We start from the raw sequence: 27,729 nt of genomic DNA, 5'->3' as shown, positions 1-27,729 counted from the left end.
TCAAAATTATATATTATTTTAATACATACCAAAAATCACTAGAATATTAAGTAGCGATCATGTTCAATGAAGATATTTTGTAAATTTCCCATCCATACATATTTCAAAACTAAATTTATTAGTAATATCTGCATTGTTAAGAACTTAATTTAGACCACTTAAAAGCTGATTTTCTCAGTATTTAATTTTTTTTTTGCACCCTCAGATTACAGATTTCCAAATAGGTGTATCTTGGCCAAATATTGTCCTCCTAACAAACCATAGACCAATGGAAATTTTATTTATTCAGCTTCAATATGATGTATAAATATCAGTTTTGAAAAAATTAAGACTTAAGACTGGGTTTGTGTGTCCAGGGTAACAAATAGAGAGCAAGAGTTTTGAATGATTAAGTGGGTTAAATATTAGTAATACTTAATGGGTTTTCGGCATGTTAGTGCTTGAAAACCTGTGCTAAGTAGATATGCAGAAGATCCGGGAAGCAGTCAAAAGTGAGATTTTTAGAACGAAAAAGACAGTTCTGAATTTAAAAAAGATATACTGGTTTTTCGACCGATTGAGAATCCAGTTCCCAGGAATTTGGCTTCCACCCCACCCAAACCAATATATCCACCCGTGTCAACTCCGAGTCCCAATTTCACATCCAATGGACCGGCACTAGCTGACGCGCTGCCAATTTCAGCCTGAGCCATTGCTCCAGCCCCGAGTCTAGCCGCAGTGGCTTCAGCACTAGCTGCGGCGTTTGGGCCTTTGGCTTCTACCCTAAATACACTGAACTCAGCACTAGCTCGTCCAATTCCTGCTTCTGCATAGACTCCAGCCTTGGGAATCCTCTTTCCTGGTTTGTTCTCAAAAGCTTCCGCATATGCTCCAGCTCGAGCATAGGTGCCTTCTGCATTGGCATCTGCTGGTCTGTCAATTGTGTCAATCATGCCTATGATGCCGCTTCCTGATGCACTGACTGATGCAAGTTCCACAGTTGGCCTTGTTGAAGAACTCTTTTTCCAATCCCATGTTTCCTTTTTGTTTAATTTCTTAATGTCACTTGAAACAGTGAGCTTGACTTTGGGCTTTTCTTTATGTAGACTTTTGTAATAAAGTGTATCACTTCCTTCATCTGAAAATAAAACCCATTCATTTTAGTGCAGTGCAAATATAGACCATCATTTTGAAAAAAAAAAAAAAAACACGCTTTGTATGAATTTACTGTACCTCGTTTATTCTATTGTACACTGAATTGTGAAGGTGAAAAGATATTCTGACTCAACCTTGAAAGCTGTAATTTAAGTTACATTTACTTTGGAGCAGTCAAAGGTAAACAGTTAATTTCATATTTCATATCTGAAAGAGACAGGTCTACTTGAACGAATATGAACGAATATGAAGATCATAGAATAGTGTTGTTTCCCTTCTTCTCCTGTTATATCTTAGTTTCTCAGCCAGACTTTTGTTCAACACTCCAGTGCAGCAGGTAAACTACTAGTTAGTTTGCCAACCACCAAAACCGCTTAAGAAGAAGAATGACAGCGTTTTTATTTTTGGGTGCACTGTCCCTTTAAGCTGCGCAAAGTGACGTGAAGTTTTGCAGAACACAAATTTATGACCGTGTTAAATGTTGTGGTGATGGTGATGAAAATAAACAACAAAAGGACTTAAAGGACTCGTGAGTAAGCCAGTTCAACAACAAGGAAGATGCACGTCAAACTTTATGGACTAACTTTAAGAAAACTTAATGTCCCATACAACTATTTTTCAGGTGTTGCAGTTTTAAGTTAAAATCAGAGCAAAATGTAAAATCCACTGAATGGAGAAAGATTAATAAAGATAAAATAAAAATAAAGATAATAATCTGCAGGGGCGGCGTTAGGGGTGGGCTAAGGGGGCTGGAGCCCCGAATGTTTTTATTACTACCATGCCATCAATGAGTTTTCATGCCCAATAAAGTAATTTATATTAGAATTTAAATAAATAAATAAATAAATATCTCTCGACTCTCACGTCCACAGTGTCTGTAAATTTACCCAAGTAAGTTACACGTTGTCATTCACACCCGACGAAAACCGCCCACTGAGTCTAGTGCTTCTGACTGGCATGTAAACTGGCCAACCATCGATGAGCGTCTGTACGATCCAGCCAATGAAATGAGCAGGCGGTTTGTTGGCGTGTAGTATTTTACTAGATCAATTTATTTGAAAATTAAAATGGATATTGCAAAATTCATCTTCTTCTTCTTCAAAAAAAAGGAAGTAAACCCCCCCCCCAACGTTTAATCTTATTATATTTCTTTTTCGGTTTTAAATTGTGTCTGATTTAACGTTACATTTTGATTCAAATGATTTGCGATTCACAAACTGACTCAAATGATTCGCGATCCCGCTCCAACTCCCAAACTGGAGTCAGATGACTCAAATGATTCGCGATCCCGCTGCGAACTGCTTCAAATGATTTGCAACCCCAAACTGACTCAAGTGATTTGCGATCCCGCTACGAACTCCCGAACTGACTCAATTGATTCGCGATCCCCAAATTGACTCAAATGATTTGCGATCCCGCTCCGAACTCCCGAACTGACTCAAATGATTCGCGATCCCGCTCCGAACTCCCGAACTGACTCAAATGATTCGCGATCCCGCTCCGAACTCCCGAACTGATTCAAATGATTCGCGATCCCCAAATTGACTCAAATGATTTGCGATCCCGCTCCGAACTCCCGAACTGACTCAAATGATTCGCGATCCCGCTCCGAACTCCCGAACTGACTCAAATGATTCGCGATCCCGGCGCTCCGAACTCCCGAACTGATTCAAATGATTCGCGATCCCCAAACTGACTCAAATGATTTGCGATCCCGCTCCGAACTCCCGAACTGACTCAAATGATTTTGCGATCCCAATAATACACATAAAAGTGTGCACATCGAGAGAAATAAACAGCAGATGTTCATGTTAACAACTTCTTTAACTTGAGCAAACGCTGCTAATACATATACATTTGTTAATAAAGTAAATAAAACGAAAACATGAATGTTTTAATGCTACTGAATAAAAATAAACGATCCACTCGAAAGTCTCTGCTCATCATGACAGCACCTGGATCAGTGAGCTGCGTCTAGGGCTGATGACGTCATTTCCATGGAGGCATGTTGTACACGCCCCCATCCATTGACTCCGCCCCCACGTCAAAACAGTGCCACAAAGAGAGACGTGCAGAAAAGTGAAGCGCAAAGGAAAAATGGCTTCGCAAGCTCAAACTAGACTGACACGCAAAATAAAAGCAACGTTGCAAATAAATTAATAGATATGACCATGGAAAATATGTATTGCAAAAAAAAAGTATTGTTTCATTTGTTTTGCAATTTCATTTTTGTTTGCATAAAGCAAATGTATTTTCCTCAATACTTTAAATAAAATGTTTTAAATTTGTTTTTGTTTTTATTGTTTTTGTATATTTTAAACAAGGTAAATCTTTCTGATTTATTAAAATAAAAAAGTCACATACATGGATTTTTCTGGGCTAAGCCCCGGATCTCCACTCACCCTAGAACCACCCCTGATAATCTGTAATACCATGGTTTAGGCATGTCTGTAAAACCCCTATGTATTAATACAGTAGCTTATATTAATGATAATAATCACTACAATGCTCCCTAGTTACAAAGACTAGTTTTTGCCAAAGCTTAGATTTGTGAAGTATAAGTTTATGCATCATGTTACTATAACGGTCTACTCACTTTCACATTTAGTGTGTGTGTGTGTGTTTGATACAATTTAATTGTATCTGTGAACCGCTTTAGAGAATTTGATGTTTCCCTATTTGAAGAGAAAGGAACAGCATTGCATGGCTAAAAAAGCTGCTTAATAGGTGTTTCAAAGATAATAATGTTTATTTATTGAGCGAATTTCCCAAGCTTAAAGTTGCTATACAAGGAGAAATTGGGGAAGATATGACATCAGGAAGATACAGACATAAACACACGAATGATCATATACGTTCAAAATGCATAGAATCATACATATACATAAGCAGAGGTAGCCTTTAAATACGGTTCAATATTTATGAGATTTGAAAGAGAAGATTGTAGAGTTGCCACAAAGTGTTAAAGAAAGGGATTTCCAGAGTTTTGGAGCCAAAGCACTGAAGGATCTTCCACCCGGAGATGAGAGACCAAAGCCGGGCACAGTAAGCAGTTTCAAGATGGATGCGAGGAAAAAATACTTGAGACTTGAGATGGCACAGAAGTCATGTGACTGTCATGCATGCCATCAAAGAATCGCATCGCAAAAGTATCACAAAATAAAACATACAGAAATACATAAACCCACTTTATTGGTTTTTAAATATCATTGTACATACATGTGCTGTATTATGCAGCATAAAGTACTGAAAGAAAAAGGGTTTTTATTGCTTCATGAAAATGTCGGAAAGGGTTGTGTATTGGATAAATATTGCATCTAAACCACATCATCTGTGACAAAGGATGCAAGAAGAAAGTGTCTGACTTCACGTCTCTTTTTTCAACTGCTCTCGACTTGTTGGTTTTACTCAACCTTGCGAGTTCATATCTCTGCCTCCAATTTTATAATGAGTTAGTATAATAATATATTTAGCAAATTCCTTGTGTGTGTAAACATACTTGGTAATAGAGCACTTTCTGACTTCTGATATATTTTTCATTTAAGAAACAAAATTCAGATTTTCTCCAAAACGTAGCAAACTACATAGAAAAAATAAAAAAGGGGAAAAATAAACAAAATTAAATACATAAATTAAGTCAGTGTTAGTGAATACAGACCAACTATTACAATACGATTACCGGTTTCATCATCTCCGTGGTTGAAATGTCTGGTGTCGGGTATATTATAGAATTCATCTGCAGAGAAAACAAATGAAATTTAATGAAGTTAAACGAAAACAGTGGCTCTTTGCATTAGGGCGTCCCAAATAAATGAATAATTGAAATAGGATATTCAAAATTATCCAAAAGAATACAAAATCGACATTTGTCATCAGTTTTTAGTTAGAAATACAGCCTTAATTAAATGATTATTATAAATAGACTCATATTAAAAAACTAAAATTTTAACTGATAACATTTCTGATAAATTAAGTTAACTTTGCAGAAGCACAGATAAAAGATCTACATGTATTATGCCTTCGCCCATGCATTGGATTCTGTAGTTGGCCAATTGAGTGGTCCATACAAAGTGCAAATAAGAACAAATCTTTATATTAAAATGCACTTACCACTTTCCTGTCTTTATTGTAGTTTTTTAGGCATTTTTGTTTGTCACAGGTTCCCTTTGGTGGAGTGTCATTGAGTCTCAATAACCCTGTCTCCTATTTATACCCTACTCCATCAAGTGAAAGTGAAAGGAGAAAAGAAGAAGTCCCGAAGTAGGTGTAATTGGAGCAGCATATGCTCTTGATCACTTTTGATCCCATGTGGAGCCTGGTGTCATTTAAAAGAACTGTTGAAATAGACGTGGTGTATGATGATGAATATGTGGTGATGTGATTTCCCATTATTATGGGGGTGGTGGATATTATGGTGCGCTCCATGGATATGAAAGGAGATAGGACAGATGCCTGTGTTGAAGTGCGTTCAGTTGTTTCCTGGAAGTGACGTCAATGTTGGTGCGACAGGTGCACATTCTGGAGGTAGTTAGGATGAGTTCGGTGTCTGTTATGCGGGGTTGTTTGAGACTTGTTTTGGTTGTAGTGTAGCTAAGGAGAACTATAAATAAATCATTGACTTTGTAGGTTTCCAGCAATCAATTTTGCATTTAAAAGACATCTAGGAGCTGTTCAAATACTAGGCTAAAACAAGGCTGAATTTGGGCTTTCAGTGAAAATTAATCAAAAATTAATTTAATTAAGTCATTAAATAGACAGCTGATGAATGCCTACATATAAACATCTAATACACAACAAAATGGCAATCCATCCAAACAAATTAAATGTACAGCTTTTTAAAGAAAAATTACATTTTTGACATCTTAAGACAATATAAAATGATGAAAATACAAAATAATTAATGCCAAAATACTATATTATAAATGCAATACACTTAAATATTAATCTTATGATACAAAATATGGAATTTTTGACAACTTAAGATAATAAAAATATAAAAAGAATATATTTTAAATTATTTAAGACCCAAAAATCGAATACAAATCAAGAGCATGTTATCACACTTATGTTAACAAATCAAACAACAACCAATAGTGAACTTAAAGTTAATTATTAATTATTGTTTTTTCCCAACTGGATTCCTAAAGTTCAACTCTGTTGCTTCCCGGGGGAAATTCATGTTGAATTTGGACATAAGGGAATCTTTTAACACCCTAAAATACAATACAGACTGAGGTGGATAAGAACTGCGGACAAAGTTTGACATTTCAAAATGACCAAAAAAGGAATTATTTTCTATGTTTCTGATTCGTGTTGTAATTTATTGAGGATTGACACCACAATGTTTGATTAATGTTGATTAATCCAGCATCCTTCTGGCTCTGTCTTTGAGGTTTCTTCCTTCAACTGAATACAATGTGGGTAGTAGTATATGCATACAAGTGTTTACCAGCCTTAAACATTACAACAGCAGTGGTTAAGCTACATACAAATATATTTAATTGTTAGATCAAAATTATTGTTAAGGACAGTTTAGTAGTCGCTGGTTATTGGTAGGGACATGTAATAACATCTCTACAAAACTCCTTGATTGAATGCATCCTTGAATAATCTGAAATCTTACTTAAATATTTAAAATCACAATTTTCGCAAAAAATATGAAACAGAACAATTATTTTTAACATTGATAATAATCGGACATTTTTATTGAACAGCAAATCATCATATTAGAATGATTTCTGAAAAATCACGTGACACTGAAGACTGGAGGAACGATGCTGAAAATTAAGCTTTCAATCAATAAATGTATATATTTTAATGTATACAAATAGAAAACAGCTATTTTAAATTGTACATTTTTTGTACTGTATTATGCCGTTACTGTATTTTTTTATAAAATAAATGCAGTATTAGTGACCATAAAAAAGCTTAATTATTCATTTTTTTAGACCGCATGTATAAAGGCGTTTAATGTTTATGATCTATGATAAAAGATAACTAAACATAGCGTCCTTTTATGTTATGAAATTCAGCGGCGCTCTACTTTGACCCGCGACGCGACGGAAGTCTGCGCGTGACGTCATCCGTCTTCGTCCGGCTGCAGCGCCAGCTAACGCCGCAGAAACGAATCCAGAGTAACGCGCAAACGATGTGATTTCATCGCTATTTTAGACAGTGATTCCCTACAAACTCATCGGTGTGTGCGAAGATGTGCGATCTGAGCTCGGCGCTCATTCAAGAAGGCTGGTGAGTCACTACCGAGTGCTAACGGCTAACTGTGTTTAGCATGCTGCTGGTGCTAACTCATGTTTACATTCGTTCATTCGCTCTGAGTTATAAGCGAGTTTTACTTTTATAATATATTTATAGCTTCGTATACGTTCATTTAACAATGTACGATACCTATCACTTCGTTAGTTTAGTATTAAGTCGGCTTTTGGGATGTTTAGTGCTGTTAGCGGCTAAATCGTTAGCACGATAATCAACATTTAGTGACAGCTAGTCTGTTACCAGTAATACCAAACTATATATATATATATATATATATATATATATATATATATATATATATATATATATATGTATATGTGTGTGTGTGTGTCATATATGATAGTTTAATAATCGGATGCTGAAGCTTTGTAATCAGTCTGAACTGTCATGACAAGTTTTACAAGTTCTTACAAACAATCATCAGCATATTTCAACACTTTAATTGTTCAGAGCTCGACTTCAACTCCTTTAGATCTCAGGTTTCACCGTGCATATCAAATATTATATGTTACAATTATAGCAATACCATGGTTATTTGATGCAACGGTATTTACATGATTCTCCAAAGAGCATAAAAGAATAGGATTTGTTTTCTTAAATATGCCACTGAGCTGGTATTTAATAAAATATGCACTTATTTCCAGAACATATTTTGTGCAGCTATCAGAGTTTTTACACAAAGGAGATTTTGTATTTCTCTCATCACCCCCATAAGTCAGAAAATACTGTTAACAACAAGGTAAATATCAAAGGTTTATTTATATACAGTATATTTATATAAACAAACCTACACTTTTCTCGACAGGTACCTTACAGATGAAGGAATCGAGGAGTGTAAAAGTTCATCAGAGAAGGAAAAAGCATCACCGACTGACATCATCCAAGTAGCACTAAACGTAAGTTATTTCCTTTTATATTTTCTCTTCCCGTTTTATATTTACTCGTGTCTTTGTCCGTTTGTGGTCATGTATATTTGGGTTAAGACTCATCAATACTAGCATCTACACAAATAGAAACAATTCTTTAATTCACAGAGTGATCTGAGACCCATAGGAAAGAGCTTTCTGCCAACGGACATCAACAGTGGACGAATAGAAAAGGTACATTTGTGTATTAAAATAACCAGCTACGTTTATCTTGATCATTTGTAACTGGATTTTGCATTATTATTATAAAATGCATTGTTTTAATATAAATATACTTTTTGCACTTGTTAAAACTGCCCACAAGATGGCGCTGTTATTATAGGAGAACATTAGCAGAGCTGAACTAAACATAGTTCGAGTTAGAGCAGAGGTAAAAGAACATTTGTCTGGTCAAAAGGATGTGACATTCCTGCAGAATAATGACTGGGATCTGGTTTCTGAGAGCTGTGTTGCTCTGTAACGATAATTTAAACCCACATGTTTATGAGCATGATGCATCACTTCTGAGTCTTTTATCGGTTTGATGCGAAACCCCTCTGGTTCTCCCGCAGTTGGACGGCCCTTGTGTCTTTCAGCTGCAGAAGATCCGTAATGTCGCTGCTTCTAAAGATCACGAGGAGTCGCAGGCGGCGCCCAGAATGCTGCGTCTGCAGATGACAGACGGACACACGTTGTGCACCGGCCTCGAGTACAAACATCTGTCCAAAATCAGGTACAGCTCAAGTGTCTGTGGATATTTGGATCATCCTTGTCATTATAATGCACTACCTGCAAGCAGGGATGTGTAAAACTGCATCAGCTTGTCAGGGGGAGCTCATGCTCTTGTATAATTAGACTAATTGACAGTCAGGGCCAGGTTGACACATTTCCTGTTCTTGGTGTGGGACGGTAATTACAGGAAGATGGTGCTGAATCATGCTGATGTCTAGTAGTATGATAACACTTAATGACGGTGTGTTAAAATAATTTATTGAAAGTCTCTTCTAATCACCAAGGCTGCTTTTATTTGATTTAATAAATACAGGGGAAAAAACGTTAATATTATGAAATTTTGTAGGTGAGTTTGTTTCTTCATCAGATTTGGAGAAATGTAGATTGCATCACTTGCTCACCAATAGATGCTCTGCAGTGAATGGGTGCCGTCAGAATGAGAGTCCAAACAGCTGATAAATACATCACAAGTAATCCACACATATTAGAACAAAAATAAAAAAGCTTTCTATTTAAATATACATTTAAATAAATAATTTTAAAATGTTATTTATTTCTGTGATGGACAGCTGTATTTTCAGCATCATTCCTCCAGTCTTCAGTGTCACATGATCTTCAGAAATCAGAATAATATACTGATTTTCTGCGCAAGAAACATTTCTGATTATTATCAATGTTGAAAACAACTGTGATGCAAACTGTGATACATTAATTTTTTCAGGATTCGTTTATAAATAGAAAGTTCAAAAGAACAGCGTTTATCTGACACAGAAATATTTTGTATGATTTATTTAATGCACTTTTGCTGAATAAAATAAATTGACTCCAAACACCTGTTATTTAATAGTATGTGGAATATAATGCAACATGCAGTGTTAAATAATCAAACAGTAGTATGCTGCAGTGTTGTTACATGACTCCATTATGTTGCATGTTTAATTCCGCAAGTGGAGTACAGTTATCATCTCCTAAATACATTGGGTAATTAAGCATTCTTGATCTATTGTTGCATAAAAATGTCTCTTGCAAAGCTGATCAAAATAGTGAGTGGAGAAAGAGATGCAAAAAATTTTGTTCCTTAAAGGGATAGTTCACCCAAAAATGAAAATTTACTTTTCTCTATCAAATGAATGCGATCTAAGTTATATAAAAAAAAATACCATGGCTCTTCCAAGCTTTATAATGGAAGTGAATGGGGGGGAGTCCAATAAAGTGCATTCATCCATCATTAAAAGTGCTCCACAAGCTCCGGGGGATTAATAAAGGCCATTTAAACTGCTGCATTTGTGTAAGAATAAAATCCATATTTAACATTTAATACATTTTAATCTCACTAACTGTCTTACACGCATTCATAAGACAGTGGCGTTCCAGTGGATGATGTTGGCATATTGTATTAATCTAAAAGAAGAAAGTCATGTACACCTCGGATGGCTTGAGGGTGAGTAAATCAGAGGGTGAACTATCCCTTTGTTTCATGCGTCTCACATTCGTAATGCAATGTCAACTCAAGAGCATTGCATTGTGGGCTACAGATTTTCATGTGGTAATAATACACATTATGGCAAATGCATGTGGGTTTTTGCATGCATTCATGAAGTATGCTTACTATGCACACTACATACTTCAGAAATAGTATGAGTGATGTGGAATCTGTGCCTGAAGAGATCTGTAGAACGTTACCTCCACCTTATTAGATATTTTAGCTAATTTATTCAACCTTATTGCTATCAAACATGACATTAAAGCATAAATAGATTTGACATGTGACTGTGATTTTAAACATCCCTCATTCATTTTTATAAACGAGTTGCTGTAAAATCGTACTCCAGATATTTAATTGAAGCACGTCTTATTGCGCCGTATGATTTAATGAAATAACGTCTCGGTCCGTCAGGCACAGTGAAGTGGCCCATAATGAGGCCAAAAACCCGCCGTTTGATTAAACGTAGCTTTTAATACGATAAAGAGGTCTTGTAATTGCCTTGAGCCAGACTAAAGACGTTTTGATGTAGTGGGGAGCCGCAGAAAAGGTTATTTTCCACGATGAATAGATGTTCACGGTGCTACGAGTCGTTCAGGGTCGTGTTACTGCGCTGCTTTTGAGGTTACTTCAGGTTCATCTTCTCTTGCTCCAGGAGCCTAAAACATCAATGTCATTTTGAAATGCGGAAAAACTGCATCTTTGTGACAAGTAAGATTCAGGCTGCATACCAAGAATGTGTCTCTTTTGTTGCATTGATTTATGCGTCACTATAATGTTGTTGTTTTTACTGAGCGTGTCCACTGCTTAAAGCAACTTATGTAATTTTATATTTTAATGGTGTATACAAAGCTTTGAATTGTGAAGGTACAAATGCATGACGATTTACACCATTAATTTGAATGCATAATGTAAAGGGTTTGTTCGAATCATTAACCCTAATATGAGCAAACATTACCATGATGCTTAAAGGAACAGTTCACACAAAAATGAAAATTGGCTAAATATTTATTGACCCTCAGGCCATCTAAGATATAGATGAGTTGTTTTATCATAGGAACAGATTTGGAGAAATGTAGCACTGCATCAGTGTCTCACCAGTGGATGCTCTGCAGTGAATGGGTGCCGTCAGAATGAGAGTCCAAACAGCTGATAAAAACATCACAATAATCCACACCACTGACACTGATGCAATGCTACATTTCTCCAAATCTGTTCTGAGGAGGAAACAAACTCATCTACATCTCCTATCACACTTTTTTATTTTGGGGTTTCTTTAAATTTACAGCGCTGTGTTACACTAAAAAAATTGTGTAAGATTTTTTTTTTTTTTTTTTTTGAAATTGAGATTTCTAGTAAGTTTCAGAAACGGTTACAAACAAGTTGCAAATTACACATTGTGTTAAACAATGCATTTCTCAGTAGAAAAGACTGAAGTAGTATCTTCTCGTTACTTTTGTTCCATGATATCTGACACTGTGTAATCTTGTAAAGCCTCGCTTTAAACTCAAACGACCTTTTCTGACATTTTCTTGCACTCTCCTTCCTTTAACCCCAGTTTCAGTCCTTCTGATTGGCTCAAACCTCACCAATCCCATGTCTCCATTACGGCTCTGGCCGGGCATCAGACTGTGTCCTCGTGCCGTTTGAAGAACAGAGCTCTCTTTATTCATCTGTTCCTCGGCTCACTCTCTCCTTCATCCATCCCTGTCGCTAACATACAGAATAAAACTATCCACTGTTCATTTGAACCCAAAGCTTCCTTTATTCAAGCACAGAACGGGCATGCATTATTGTGAAGTGTGTACGAAGGTTTTGCACACTTATTATCTGTGGTTTGACTTTGGTTTTGTACATTATGAAAATGTTTTTCAGCTAGTTTTGGAGTCAGTTAATTATTTAATCAAAAGACTATTTTGATTTCAAATAAATGCTGTATTTTTGAACTTTCTGTTCATCAAAGAATGTGAAGCGGCACAACAGTTTTCAGCATTGACGATAATCAGAAATGTTTTTGAGCATCAAATCAGCAGTTTGATCACAGAAATAAATTACACTTTTCAGTGCATTCACATAGAAAACTGCTATTTTAAATTTGTAATAATATTTCATAATTTCTTACAGTATTTTTTATTAAATAAAACCTAAACTTTTCAGTGCATTCAAAAACAAGTGCATGTAAATAAAACCAAAGCTTTCTTCATTCATTCGCAAAAAAACTGCAAGCACAATGCATTATTTCCACATGTAGTTTGACTTTGGTTATTTGCATTAGAGGTGTTTTTACAATTCAGTTTAGTGTCACTCATTTCAAATAATGTGTTCTTGAGGGCGAGTTTATTTGGCGTGTGATGTATTTTTGGCAGGAGCATGAACATTTGATCAGGGTTCAGGCAAGGGGACATATTTGAGGAAATAAGCCTGCGTTTTGGATAATTCATTGCTCCACTTCTCTCCTCGGGGTATTAGTGTTTGTGAGGGGAAATAGAGTTTCTTCCTCTCTCTCTCAATCCATCCCTTCTCGCCCTTTAATCTTTAATTAAAGTCAAACAGTCGGTTCTTAATCCCAGTTTACAGCAAATGCCTCACACTAACTAAAGCTGGAACACATCGGAGAGAAAAACCCTGATTGACAACCAGGAAATAAAGCAAGTTAAGCAGAGAAGTGCAATTATGAATTTTAAATTCCCTTTTTTTGGAGGTGTGGGGAAGTCATTTCAGATGCTAAATAAGGAAAACCGACCTATTTTTTTTGGGTGAATCTCTGGAAAGCTCTCTCAAGAGATCCCTGGGTCACTTTCTACTTCATAACCAAAAGGGAGTCAGAAATAAACATTTGGTGAAGGATGTTTTAAAAATTACAATCAAATTCCAATTTTTATCATTTTGTTTTTAATTTCTATTTCTAGAAATGAATATACGTTTCCTGTAATATATTAATTTAAAGTGGCTGTCATAACTTGTTTCATTATAAAAAAAGTATCTATATATATTTGAATTATAATATCCAGTTTTTTTCCTTTAAATTATTTTAAGCTATTCTTCAAAAGTTTGAGGTTAGTAAGATTTGTATTGCTTTTATTCAGAAAGGACGCAATGAATAATTAAAAAAATGATATTTATTAAAGACAATTTGTTACAAAATATTTCTGTTTCATATAAAGGCTGTTCATCAAATAATATATATAAAAAAATGTGTCTGTGTTTCCACAAAAATATTAAGTGGTTTTCAACATTTCTGAAGATCATGTGACACTAAAGACTGGAGGAATGATGCTGAAAATACAGCTGTGCATCACAGAAATAAATTCTATTTGAACAGATATTCACATAGAAAACAGATAATGTAAATTGTAATAATATTTTACAATTTTACTGTATTTTTGATCAAACAGATGCAATTTTGGTGAGCAGGAGAGACAAATGTTTTCAGTGTTTCAAAAGCAATTGACTCAAAGCAATTGATTTAACCCTTTAATTCGATTTCTGCTCCGCTTTCAGTCTGAACACTCCTCCTGGAACCAAAGTGAAGCTCCTGGGGGCCGTCCAGGTTCAAAACGGCATCCTGCTATTGGACGATTCCAAGATCACGGTTCTCGGAGGTGAAGTGGATCACATGATCGAGAAGTGGGAGTTTCAGAGGGTGAGGGTCATCGGTATTGGTGTAAATCAAGAAACTACACTACTTCACGGCATGGGAAACTTTTATTGTAACTTGGCTCTAGGGAAAAAGTTAAATCTATTCATTAAAACTTAAGAAACAGAAGTCACAGTTTCACACAGAAACGGGTTCTTGTAACCATCTGTTAATATTCATCATATTTTGGCTCACTGATAGATGGCACATTGGCAACAGATGATTTATTTTAATTATCAATCAAAGCCAGATAGCATGAAGATGCATTGCTTTATTCATCTCTATGAGTAAATAACTTCAGTCCTTATGCATCAAGGTTATTATAGTTACCTAAACCTTGAAATAAAATAAATGTTAACAAATAAAAAGGTTATTTTATTTCAGCAAGTTTCCAATGCATTATTTTTCATTTTAATTATTTTTTTTTTAACCTGATGTACTGCAGTAACTAAAATGGAAATAAAAAAATAACTATATAGACATATTTTTATTAAAAACGACACGACAAAATTAAATGAGAATTTTTTATTTTATTTTTTTCTCACAAAAGAGCCTCGCCAAACACAGCCGCAGAAACATCGGCGCAGAAGGTGGACCCCCTCCATTCGTTCCCTTCGGACAGGTCAGGCCTCCTTCTTTCATTGTGACCTTTGACCTTCTGGTTATTTGCGAGGTTGATTTGATTGTGTTGGCGTCTCTCTGTAGAGATGTGCTCAGAAGGAGCAGGTGGACAGCAGAGCTCTGGATCAGAGGAAGACGCTGCAGAGCACCAACGCTGTCAAATCTGCTGAAGACAACGACGAGTTCGAGAGACAAAGAATCGCTGCCATCGCAGAGATCGCCAAGAGTAAAGAGGTCCGTTTGATAATGTTCTCGCGAAATAAACATACAGCACATTCGATGTTTAAAGAAGCTCGCCAAGGCTACATATGATCTACTGTTTAAAATCACTTTCTATTTCAAACTGGTATTTATTTCTGTGATCGAAGCCGTCTTCAGTGTCACATGATCTTCAGAAATCAGTCTAATGTGCTGCTCAAGAAACATTTCTGATTATTAACAATGCTGTAAATCACATTTTAAAGAGTATTCAAATAGAAAACCTTTGTCACAATATTACGGTTTCTGAATTTTTGACAAAAAAAAAAAAAAAAAATGCAAATACTGACATGAGTAGAAAACACTTCTTTCTGAAACATTTAAAAATACTAATTATCCCAAACTTTTAACCGGTGTTATATACATATAACCCTCAGATTGTTGTTTTTCTGCGTTGTACAAAGATATTGGAAATTCAATTCAGAATGCACTTGATTTTCATCCCCTGCAACAAAGTAGCACCTTTTGATAATGAAATATTGATATATTAAAGCTGTGTGTAATTGAATTTGACTGCAACCCTAGGCCATGGGTGAACTTAATATTCTCTGATATTTAATTAAGAAATGTTTGGTTTTGAGTGTGTAATTACAAGTGAACACCATGTAAATGATTAACACCTGGGATGTGTTTCAAAACTTTTAAAGTGCACTTATGATGTCCAGAAATGCGTTGTTCTATAGTTGTGTTCTTATTACAGTAATTGAAGAAATCTGATCTAGAAATGCTGGAGAGTGTCCTGTTTTTTTCCATTGTGCATCTCTGCATCTTCTCTGTTTGTGATAGATGCGAACGTTCGGCGGTGGAGGCAACGCAGGCGGAAACCTCGCCAATCCAGGGTCCACCTACAGGAGCCGAGACCCCTATCAGAGAAAACGAGAGGAGAGAGAAAAGCCGTGGATGGAGAACAAGTCAGAAGGAGTTTACAGAGATTTGGTGAGATCCATAGATCGTCATAAAAACGGCTGTTTTTAAGCAGGAAGTCCTTCCTCATGAAATGATCTGTAGGCACATTTGTGGATGATAAAACAGACCAGAGAACTCTTGTGCATCATCACCATGGGTCTTATATAGACATGCATAACTCATATTGTATTTTATTCATGATTTAGGGTGGGTTGCAATGGCAAGAACAAGTCATCTGGGAATCTGGGATTTTTTTTTTACAATTTAAAATAGCTGTTTTCTATGTGAAATTAATATATATTAAAATGCTATTTAATTCCTGTGATGCTCCGCTGTATTTTCAGCATCATTCCTCCAGTCTTCAGTGTCACATGATCTTCAGAAATCAGAATAATACACTGATTTTCTGCACAATAAACATTTCTGATCAAATCAATGCTGAACACAGTTAATAGTTTGGTGGAAACTGTGCTATTTTCATTTTCAAGGATTCTTGGATAAGCAAAGTAAAAAAAAAAAATCAGCATCTAATTTAAATCGAAATCTTCAGTATCCTGTCATTTAAATCAATTCGATGCATCTTTGCTGCATGCAAGTATTAATTCCCTTTTTAAAATTAATTTCCTATTTTTCTATTTCCTAATTTAGTAAAAGTTTGTAAATTGTATCATTTTGACTTTGAAAATATGGGATTTAACCTTTCTGTATCTAAGGTGTTTTTTTTTTGTGCTAATGGATTCAAATTCTGCTGTTTTCACTTTTGTATTTCTTAAATAACATTTCTTGAAAACACATCAAGTGTCCCCAAAGTTGTACGATGGGCTTAAAATGAAATGCCAATATTTTTCTCTAATGAAGTGAATGCATGACAAAAGATGAATTGATGGCTAACGTAATCACAGATGTGACTGTGTTTTGTTTATCATCACAAGACAAAATGCTTTCTGCTCTCTTCATCTGTTCTTTTGTCCCTGATTTTAATGCATTTTTTGACAACCTTTAACTTCTTCAAATTCCTTTCTGCTGTTTGATGCTGCTGCGGTCTCTTGAAGGTTGATGAGCGTGCTTTGAGGGACATCATGGAGATGGGGTTTAACCGAGAGGCGTCCAGACAGGCCCTGCTGGATAACAACAATAACCTGGAAGTGGCCCTCAACTTCCTGCTCAGTGGAACAAACCAGCCCAACGTGACCCAAACAGAGCAGAGCCGCCCACCGCCTCGAGGTAAAACCCGTCAATACGTTTTCTTGTTGTATAGATAATTTTTTCTTGTTTTATTCAGTTTTGTTTAGTGCCAAAAAACCATTAAAGGACCCAAAATTTTACATTTGCATAAAAATTAGCTCACCCTAACAACCAAGATGCAGATGAGTTTATTTCTTCGTCAGATTTGGAGAAATGTAGCATCATTGTACCAGCAATGGATCCTCTGCAGTGAATGGGTGCCGTCAGAATCCAAACAGCTGATAAAAACATCACAATAATCCACACCAGTGGAGAAAGTCATCCCATGCATAAAGGACTTGCATTGATCTTTTAGTTTGACGGTGTATTTGTTCTCTGACAGGAAAGGGTCGTGGAAGAGGGCGCTCCAGACAAGATGAGGACGAGGAAGGAGGAGGAAGACCGTCTGGGCCCAGCACATTGTTTGACTTCCTGGAGTCAAAAATGGGGACATTCTCCATCGAAGGTACCCAGAACTTACCTTTGTATTTATGGAGCATTAAAAAAAGCTGACAATTTTAGTGCTTTTTTAAATTTGATGTCTGAATTGGCCAATTTTGGAAGCTTATAGTATCAGGGCCTATTTTGTCCTTTCAAAAAGTAACAGTGTTATTTTTAGTATTCTTTATATTCTATTTTAGTATTTATTAATATTTTAAATTAGTTTATATTTTTAAGTATTAAATATATATTTTAATATATATTTTTTTATTTGTTTTTATTTTTATTCTTATACAGTGTATTTTGTTATTGTTATTATTATTATTATTATTATTATTATTATAATTATTATTATTATTATTATTGTTGTTGTTAGTGTTAATTTATTTTAGTTATACATTAAGTAATTTTAGTAATTCATATTTAGGCTTGTTTTAGTTGCAAAGACAAAATTTCTAATTTAATTTCTTTTTAATTTGCTATTAAGATTTATTTTATTTCCGCTTGATTAAAGAAATCTTATTTTATATGTGTGTGTGTCTCTCTCTCTCTCTTTGCATAATTCCTATTTCAGATGATAATATTTTGAAACTACTTTACATTTATTTATTTATTTAGTAAGCATCTGTATTAAAAGTTGGATAATGTATGGTTTGCGTCCAGAATAAACCTTTCGGCATGATAAAAGACCCTTTTTCCCTTTGAGGTTGAGTTTTTTTTCGCAATAATGACTATAAATGATCACTTTAAAAAATTTATTCCCACTGCATTTGCAGCGAAACCAATCTAATAATGGGAACAATGAATCAAGATTTTTAATCTGGTCTTATGTTGAAGTCCCAGTGTGCTGCAGAGCTGTGCGGCCTCAAACAGATGGCCTGTCCCAAAAGAAGGCGCTCTATTAGTGCGCTTTAGATAAGTCTCTGAGGCTTGTAAGCTCTGCCTGATGTATGGCTTTAGGAGAAAACAGACCGGGCTAATATGTGGAGAAACGTTTGTTTTCCTCCTCAGGCTCTTGCTGAGTCAGAATGACCTGAAACACACTTCTGAAGTGCCCTTCATCATCACTGTGTCCTGCATTTAAGTTCAGATTTCTATGAAAAGATTGTCAGCTTTCTTGAATGAACTTTATTACCGCTTGACATTTCTCAACTTTGTAAAAGGTCATTAAATGCATGGAGCAAGGCACTAAAAATGTGTAAAACAACAGTTAACAGGCTTTTAATTGAGTTTAAATTCTCTTTTAGGGGCTTTTCTTTGCAAATACTGAAATGTAGCATTAAATGAATTTTCATAGCAGGTAATAACTTAATCAGTTATTTTATTTTCAGTTCAAAATCCTGTTTTATTCTTTCCCAAATTGCCCCCCCCCCCCTCCCAAAATTCTGTTTCTGAATTCCCATTTTAATGATTACATAAAATTTCCAAAATCAAAAAGAATGTCTGACTAATAAAAATCATAAAACTTATTCAATTTAGCAACAGTTTATTAAAAAAAAGTTATTTTTATGAAATTCATTTATATTTTCCCGCATTCTGTTTTATTTTTTATTTCTGTATTCCATTTTAGCAGTGTAATTAAAAAGCATTTCTAGTCAATTTCTTAAAAACATTTGAAGATTAATTTTTTTTTTACTAATACTGTTAAATAAAAAAAATTATATTCCTTAAAATAGTTTTTATAATAATATTAATACTACTGTTACTTTGATTATATGAAGTAAATGCAACCGCGCCACTCATTCATTTACAATTATTAATCATTTGCCTGACTGTTTTTCTTCAAATTAACCCCTTAGAGTCAAAGAACCAGCCTTCACCACAAGAGCACCAATATAAGATGACTTTCCCAAGCACTGATCAAATGTCCAGAGATGCCACCCAGTCCAAACACCCCCGGAACGAGGGACGCTCGCAGAGAAACGACAGACCTCCACGTTTCCAGAAGGATGGAGACTTTCCTAAACCCAGCACGGCCTCTTTCAGTGTCTCCCACCCGCAGAAATGGAGGGATGGAGAGCGAACGGGAAGAGGGGGATCAGAGCGATGGAAGAATGATGCTCAAGACGCTAGAAGCACATACACATCGATGGGGAGGTCCAGGGAACAGCAGGGTCTCTATGGAAGGGAACATAACGGGTCGAAAAGCTTTCAGCAGGAACCTCATAACGGTGGCTGTAAAGAGCAGGATGGGACAGGACCAGCTGCTTTTAGGAAAAACCAATCAAACGGATCCGCGGCACCCAAATCCTCAAATCCTACCGCGTCAGGCTCTGATCCTAAAGCGAGAAACGAGCCCAACAACAGAAGGAAAGGCAAGCCGGAAAGACCCAAATCAGGCTACTTTGAGCGTTCGGAAGATGCCACGAAAAAAGACTTTCCGCAGGACACCGGATCCGGTCAGGGCATCAAAGTGGGCGGGGTTTCAGACGCACTGCTCCCCAATGGTGATTTAGAACACAGGCGGACCGGTCCAATCAAGACGGAGTCTCCAGCCCCGCCTCAGAAACAAACCAACATGCATAACCCCGCCCCCAAGAAACGATCTGGACCAATCAAAGGCCAGAGAGAGACGAATGACGCAAATAATCACATAATCTGGAGAGCTGGTGACCAGTGTCTTGCGCTCTACTGGGAAGACAATAAGGTGAGTCTTATGCACTATTTTTGAATGAATCACAACATTAAAAAAATGTATTTGAAGAAAAAAACCCAGAAAGGATTGTATACATAATGACTATTAAAGAAAAAAAACTACAGTCCCATGATGCTTTGCAAGTGGCAGTTGATTTAAAAATTTGAATTGGTCATCATTCTATGGAAGCAATATATTTTACGTTTATATATACTTGTATATTTAAATATTTTGGAGACCAACTGTTCTGCATAGCATCATGGGAAATGTAGTTTTTTCCACCAGGAAAATTGTTTTGTTTTTAAATCTATTATTTTAATGGGGGTTATCAAATGCATTTTTTTTAATAGTGTTTCGAGTTGCACATAGTCTTCATTATCTCTTAGTGTAGTTATTTTCCCATCAAAAAAGTCATAATTTAGATTTAAAAAAAGGTATTTTTCTATCCTAAATTCTGCCTCTGATTTGAACTCTGTTGGAAGGGGTGTGTCCTCAATGTAAACACGCTCTGCTGTGATTGGCTAGCATCTTTGCATATATAATGAGCATTACATGTGGAGCTCTGGAATGTGTTTTAGTTGTCACAAGATTAACTAACGGTGAAAAGTGTTGAGTGTAGCGTTATATTTAGATCTAAACATCTTTGTATTTTGTTGGCAGTTTTATCGGGCGAGAATCGACGCCATCCACCCTTCGGGCTCCACGGCTGTGGTTGTGTTCAGCGACTACGGCAACTGTGAAGAAGTTCTGCTTCACAATATCAAACCTCTGCACATGGACGAATGGGTAAGCATCAGATTACCCAAAAAACTATGAGCTCTGTTACAAACCCCAGAGCATTTTAAAGCATCGTGGGTTTTATTTATATTATAAATGATATTTGGTACACATTTTTATTCTTCTTATGCCTAGGGTTGGGTACCGAAACCCGGTTCTGGTTCATTTATGACTGATTTAGAACGCAGATTTCGGTGCCGTTAAATGCATGAGTTGTGGATTGAAATCAGCTGGGAGCCTACCATTAGCTAGCTACATTACAGGTGTTTAAATTAAATACATAAAGGAAGAGAAGCATTTCTAATCCTGTTGTGCAACAAAAGAGAACATTATAACATGTTTTTACTCCTCAACTTCAGTCAGATGCTTCATTCTGAGATCTGATGTGGCTTCTTATCACAGAATGGGCAGAATGTGTTATATTCTGTCGATTAGCAATGGATTATAAATATGCTTAATTATTATGCAAATACCCGAGATGGCTTGAACACAGATGAACTATATATTGTCGCAGTCGAGTGTTTATTGTCTTCATGTTTCATCATTCAAAACATTTCTCTCCTTTTTCTTCAGTCACAGCGCTAGCTGGATGCTTTTGTCCATATTAGGGATTTCCTGGAGCGTCATGAGTTCTACTACTTCTGTGATGCATATGGGGAGTTTCTGCACGAGGGCGCCCTCTGGCGTCCAGTATGAATGAAACAGACATTACATGTGATTGTAGCACTCAATAATGCCCAATCCAGTCTTTTTTTTGGGTGAAAATAGGAAAAATAATACTTCTCTCAAAAGAAGTAGTAGACGTATGATGATCCATGTTTTAGGAATGACATTTTAAATCACAATTCACAAACACAGAACCGAAAACCGTTGTTTAGAAACAAAGCTATGCATTGCTAACTGTATTATTGCATTCCTGCCACGAATACCGGCTACTTTGCTGTTATTAGTACTGTAACTGTTATTTAGTGTTACATTTATTGTAGTTGGGTTAGGTGGCTTAGGTGTTATTGTGAACTTGTGTAAATTTGTTGTGTTTTGTATTTACTTATATATAAGTAAGCTCTCCGCATACTTTCAATAAAAAAGCCATTCTTTAATGTCATCCACCATCATTTTGTGGCTCTTTTTTGTAAGTATCGGTCCAGGCACCGTTTAGGCACGGTACCATTTTAAAAGTATCGATTTGGTGTGGTAAAAAACCCGAACGATACCCAACCCTAATAATGTCAGGGTTTTCCAATATTTTCTAACCTCTTTGTGAGAGGGAACCCCCATCCTAAAATTTAAAAGAACATATTTTATAAAGACCCAGTTTATTCTGTGTAATTTTGTTTTTATTAAACAGTACATTATACATTATAGTTGTATATTATTTAATAATAATCTTTAGTTTCTTTATTTAAATATCTTTCTAATTATTGTTATTATTTTTTATTTTAAATTTAAATCTAATTATTAATTTTTGTTTATTTATTTTAAAGACCTGTCTGTATTCTGTTTGTATTTTGTCTAAAATATTATTTTATTACATTATTTTTACTTTTTAAAAAGAACATTTAGTACTGGTTTTATTTTTGATTATATATAAATTATTTATTTTTTTTTAAATCTATTTTTATTTATTTATTTACACATTTATTAATTTTACATTAAATTTTTTTTTTTTTTTTCAAATTCCCAAATGGTCTTTTTTTTGTCTTGTTTTTATTTAAAGACCAGTCTGTTTTCTCTTTCCCATGACTGATTTGGTAGACTTGCCTTTATCAGTAACATTAGTCACTCATTCCTGGCAATTTCTTTACAGGATGACGAAGACATTTACTATGAGAATTCCCTTGAATTTCGAAGAGGAGGAGATGGACAACCTCGCCGCTCTCGACCGACACAACAATATTATCAACCGCCTCGTGCAAGAGACTGACACGCGTTCACACACACTCCCAAATCCAAACTCACAGCCTTTCCATAGCAAGGAAATTCATTTCATTTACTCCTCACTAGTGCTCTTATGGTAAACCAATGCACTTAGGTTTACGGCTGTTACTCTTCTGCTCTCCAAGCATTGTGTAGTCTCTGTAGAACAATATAAATGCAACATGATGTTCTCTGCCCATGCAGATAATTATCATCTCGTTATCCACATGTGAACGACTCTAATTGGAGAAAATGACATGCAGTTTGTTGTACCTTTTCAGAAACATCATTATTAACAGCTAAATATTCAGTGAATATCAGAATATTTCACCTCGAAATAAAAGAATAGGTAATTATATTTTGCATTGTGACATTATTAGTGTTTCTTTTTTATTTATTACGGCTTTATTAATAATAAGGAATGGGAAATATGAATACATTAATTATTGTTAAATTATTAGCCATTCTTATTACTGTTAAAAATGTAAAAAATAATTTTTCAACAGTATTTTTTCTTTATTTTGATTTAAATAAAACCATTTTATTGCTGTTTTTCTAATGTAATACAGTAACAACGGCAGTATTAAAGAAGTTTAAATCACTCAAAAGTAACGAATTCCGAAACATTTCAAAAATGAGAATTCGTTGGAAAAACATCAAACTGTCACAATCTGAATGATACTCAAATAGTGAAATGTGACCTGGAGATAAGATGTCATGAGATCCAGTAAATAAGCATTCATAAAAATGATGTGCTGTCTCATGGCAATGCTTTGGTTGCGTGCCTGAGTGAATCTGTGTGAGGTTTCATGCGAGTTAAAACAACAAAACTGAATCTGATACATTTGTGCTTCATCTCAAAGATGTTTTTTTTTCCCCAATTCAAAGACTGATGATTTGATCTCTGGCTGAGGAGATAAAAGAACATATCTCAGAAATATCAGATCTCTGTCTCGGCATGGGAGACGGATTCGTAAGGGCTTGCAGCACATGTTGCATCGATCAATTCTGGACTGTGAAACTGCTGCTGTACATGGTGACTATTTGTAAAGGACTTGATATAATAATTATAAAAGCACTATGCTCTTTTGTTCAAACTCCATGCGTTGTTGCCTTTTTTCCTTTCTTTTTTTTTTTTTGCACTTGATGCAATGAATTTGCTGCTAGTATCTAGAGCTGTTGTGTGCAAAAGCGGAATTGCAAAATAATGAATCTTAAAGAGGAAGTTCACTCAAAAATGAAAATTCTTTCACCAAACGGCTGACGGTAGCCATTGACTTCCATAGGATTTTTTTCCATACGTTTGGAGGTCCATTATTACCGTCAGTTGTTTTGTTTCCAGCGTTCTTCAAAATAACTTATTTTGTGCTCAACGGAAGAACGAAACTCCTGCAGTTTTGGAACATCTTAAGGTTGAGTATATGATTTTTGGGTGAACTGTCCCTTTAAATACTGTTTACACCAAGAACAACAAATATAAAGACGAAGATATTAGCAACACTTAATTTGCTCTAAGTATGATTTATACAAATTTGTTCAGTCATGTTTCGTGAAAAAGTCCAGTGATTGTGTACAATACAAATTGCTTGGTTGTCATACAAATAAGTGTTTAAACATTGAAAAGTGTCTATTTTAGAGAATAGCAGGGGCGGAATTACGAATTAAAGGCTATGGCCAATTTGAAAATTTACAAGCGCAAATCTTTCGTGATTCGTGATCCCGCTCCGAACTCCCGAACTGATTCAAATGATTCGCGATACCACTTTGAACTCCCGAACTGATTCAAATGATTCGTGATCCCGCTCCGAACTCCCAAACTGACTCAAATGATTCGCGATACCACTTTGAACTCCCGAACTGATTCAAATGATCCGCAAAGCCGCTCCGAACTCCCGAACTGATTCAAATGATTTGCGATCCCCAAACTGACTCAAATGATTCGTGATCCCGCTCCGAACTCCCGAACTGACTCAAATAATTCACGATCCCGCTACGAACCCCCATAACTGACTCAAATGATTCACGATCCCGCTACGAACCCCCATAACTGACTCAAATGATTCGCGATCGCGCTACGAACTCCCGAACTGACTAAAATGATTCGCGAACCCACTTTGAACTCTCGAACTGATTCAAATGATTCGCGATCCCGCTCCGAACTCCCGAACCGACTCAATCTGCCTAGGGTACCAACTCCCAGAGGGGGCACCATCCCAGTTGCTCAAAAAAAAAAAAAAAAAAAAACTTCCTCCATTCTCCCATCTGCGCTTGCGACAGCTTGCACCTCATGTTTGCGGTTGAATGTTCATAATTGATGGATGAATCCAATCCAGCTAAGAGAAAAGAAAACTAAAAGTAAAAAAAAAAAAAAAAACAGAGATAAAGTTGGCTTGACGTTGGACGAGTATCACATTTAGGGACCGTCTCTTAAGTTACATGCGATTATTGGTATACACTTTTATAACGTCAGTAGCATTTGAGGATAATTACTTATAATCATAAAAACAGCTGATATTTTTAATGTAAAAACACAGTAATCCACACAACTTCAGTTAACATCTGGAGAAGACAAAAGATGAAACCAATCCATCATTAAGATGTTTTTATCTTTAAACTTTTACCTGTGCCTAAAATGTGAGTCTTCTGTTCATTATTTTGCTTCCTCTAGTAAAAAACAAAAAACAAAAACAAAAAAACATCTTGTGTGAATCTGAGAGAAATCTGCACAGATACAAGCCAAAACAGCTCTAAACAAATATGTGGCTGGTTTTTGATGTGAGAGACAACATGAATTTTTTATTGTGGAAATGACTGAAATGTTAAAACACCAAAATGATGGTTTTGTTTCTTACAAACACAGCATTTGGCTTCTAAAGACATTAACTGATGGACTTGTTTTTATCAGCTGTTTGGACTCTCATTCTGACGGCACCCATTCACTGCAGAACATCTATTTTTGGGCGCACTATTCCTTTAAGCTTTGAAAAACTGCAAACACCTGATACTTAATCAAACATTAGGTCTGACATGCTGCTGTTTGCATACACAGCAGATAGTTAATATTTAGCAGGGTTTAAATGTGCCGCCTGCCATCAGTCGCTCACCTGTTTGAAGTGTTTTTGTATTTCATAGGACACCGGACAGGAGTAGCTCAGTGATGTGGACTGAATGAGTCTCGTGTCTTCCCTTATCAGCAAACATCGGACTGCTGTGCATCCCTCCAGCTTCATTTGTTGTAGTCAGTGAAGCAAACACACACACAGTAAGTCAATCGCATCCGCCTGAAACCGAGATCTCTGCGGTGGGGCGCTATCATTTTACACATTACAAAACACTTTATGACTAACATATGATCCGTGGCCAAAGAATGAACAACGTCAAAACATTTGGATCTTATCAAGACAAAAAACCCCTCAATGTCATTGCATAAGAAAGCAGATGTTTGTTTAGTGTTGTAAGCGGCGGTGAGGTTAGGAGGGCTTCGATGCATGCATGTTGAAGCTCTGTATTTGCATATATGAATAATTCATCGCGTGTGATATGGAGACCATCTCTGAATAGCTGGAAGTCTCGGCCTGACGGATTGCTTGTGCTTCTACACTTTTACTGATTAGTGCAGATGGGTTCGATTAGACGTGTGATGAGAACTGGGTTAGAAAACACAAACTAAAGAACTAGCACAACTTATGTTGTATATATAATTATGATTTTAGCAGTCAGTATGGAAATTAACTCTGCAATTGAAGAGAGGTTTGCATTCGGTTAATGGATGTAATGCATTGTTGTATAATTTAAACTCTGCATTTGGGTTACTAAAAGATTTTGATATTTAAACACTAATTTTTTACATTTGTCTTTACATTTTGCTTCCTCATACATTGATGGGACACAACAGTTTTTATTTTTATTAATGCTTTTATTGAACAAGGACACATTTAATTAATCAAAAGTGACAGTGAAGGCATTTAACGTTACAATTTTTTTTTTTTATTTTATTGCTGTTCTATTTAAAATTTAACCAGAGAATCCTAAAAAACTAAATTCATCACAAAAATATGAACTGTTATCAACATTGATAATAATCAGAAATGTTTCTTGAGCAGCATATTATTCTGATTTCTGAAGATCATGTGACACTGAAGACTGTAGGAATGTTGCTGAAAATACAGCTGTGCATCACAGAAATAAATTATATTTTATAATACCTGACATTAGAAATTAATTATTCGTAATCATAAAAATATTTCACAATATTGGTGTGTTTTTTAAAGTTTTTTTTAAATTTATTTTTATTTTTTATCAAATTAATACATCCTTGGTGAGCAGAAGAGACTTAACACGGGATTTGTCAAGTCAGCATCATCAATTTTATCTAAATGATTTAGTGTGCAATAAAAGCTAAACTGCTCGGAAATGTTATAAAATCAACATTTGCATCTTTGTAAAATATTGCATAAACACTTTTTCGTTCAATTCGATTTGATTTGAATGATGTTCTGTTAATGTTTCTGATCGCCGCTGAGGTTTGCAGATATTAAACTGAAACTGTTACTCGAGTTAATACGCCATGACATGAATCCTGTGAATTTCTCGGGAAGAGTGACTCTTGAGTAACTTAAAGCACAGTAAAGAGACCGAACCTGTTTTACATTTATTAAACCTCCATGCTATATTTTCCTGTAAACATCAGACTGTATAGAAGAGGCTGAGAAATCATAAGACTCAAACTCAACGAACTTGAATCTTTTTAAGACATGAATGTCTGTTCAAGTGGTTGGATTGTGAATAG

General features: G+C 35.6%; 2 protein-coding genes and 1 long non-coding RNA gene across 4 annotated transcripts in view; 2 read left to right on the top strand and 1 right to left on the bottom strand.

Annotated features, from left to right (window-relative positions):
- Positions 1-238: 238 nt before the first annotated feature.
- LOC128022810 (uncharacterized) lies at positions 239-7,217 on the bottom strand. The gene is made up of 3 exons (XM_052610598.1): positions 7,178-7,217; positions 4,814-4,870; positions 239-1,117 (listed from the first exon to the last, which is right to left on the bottom strand). Exons 1-3 carry the CDS (start codon positions 7,215-7,217, stop codon positions 501-503), a joined length of 714 nt encoding a protein of 237 aa, XP_052466558.1. The 3' UTR covers positions 239-500.
- Positions 7,184-24,037, top strand: LOC128022010 (tudor domain-containing protein 3). Of its 2 annotated transcripts, none has more exons than XM_052609206.1 (13): positions 7,184-7,380; positions 8,210-8,300; positions 8,439-8,504; positions 8,882-9,042; positions 14,026-14,167; positions 14,712-14,783; positions 14,867-15,016; positions 15,827-15,976; positions 16,999-17,170; positions 17,514-17,636; positions 19,411-20,258; positions 20,907-21,032; positions 22,831-24,037. In XM_052609206.1, the coding sequence occupies exons 1-13, from the start codon at positions 7,343-7,345 to the stop codon at positions 22,945-22,947; spliced, it is 2,256 nt and encodes a 751-aa protein (XP_052465166.1). In that variant the 5' UTR covers positions 7,184-7,342; the 3' UTR covers positions 22,948-24,037. The 2 variants fall into 2 exon arrangements, with proteins under 2 accessions (XP_052465166.1, XP_052465167.1); XM_052609207.1 differs by lacking the exon at positions 22,831-24,037 and adding an exon at positions 21,597-22,128 and having other exon boundaries at positions 7,185-7,380.
- Positions 24,038-25,721: 1,684 nt separating this feature from the next.
- The window catches only part of LOC128022009 (uncharacterized), a 31,966-nt gene continuing 29,958 nt past the window's right edge, over positions 25,722-27,729 (top strand). Inside the window, exon 1 of the long non-coding RNA XR_008185841.1 lies at positions 25,722-26,202. This is a non-coding gene — a long non-coding RNA (uncharacterized LOC128022009). The remainder of the gene's footprint in view (positions 26,203-27,729) is intronic.

Source organism: Carassius gibelio, chromosome A11 (assembly GCF_023724105.1).
Source record: "Carassius gibelio isolate Cgi1373 ecotype wild population from Czech Republic chromosome A11, carGib1.2-hapl.c, whole genome shotgun sequence".
NCBI classification, from domain to species: domain Eukaryota; kingdom Metazoa; phylum Chordata; class Actinopteri; order Cypriniformes; family Cyprinidae; genus Carassius; species Carassius gibelio.
The sequence above is the reverse complement of the archived record's forward strand: the minus strand, read 5'-3'. Positions and strand labels throughout refer to the sequence as shown.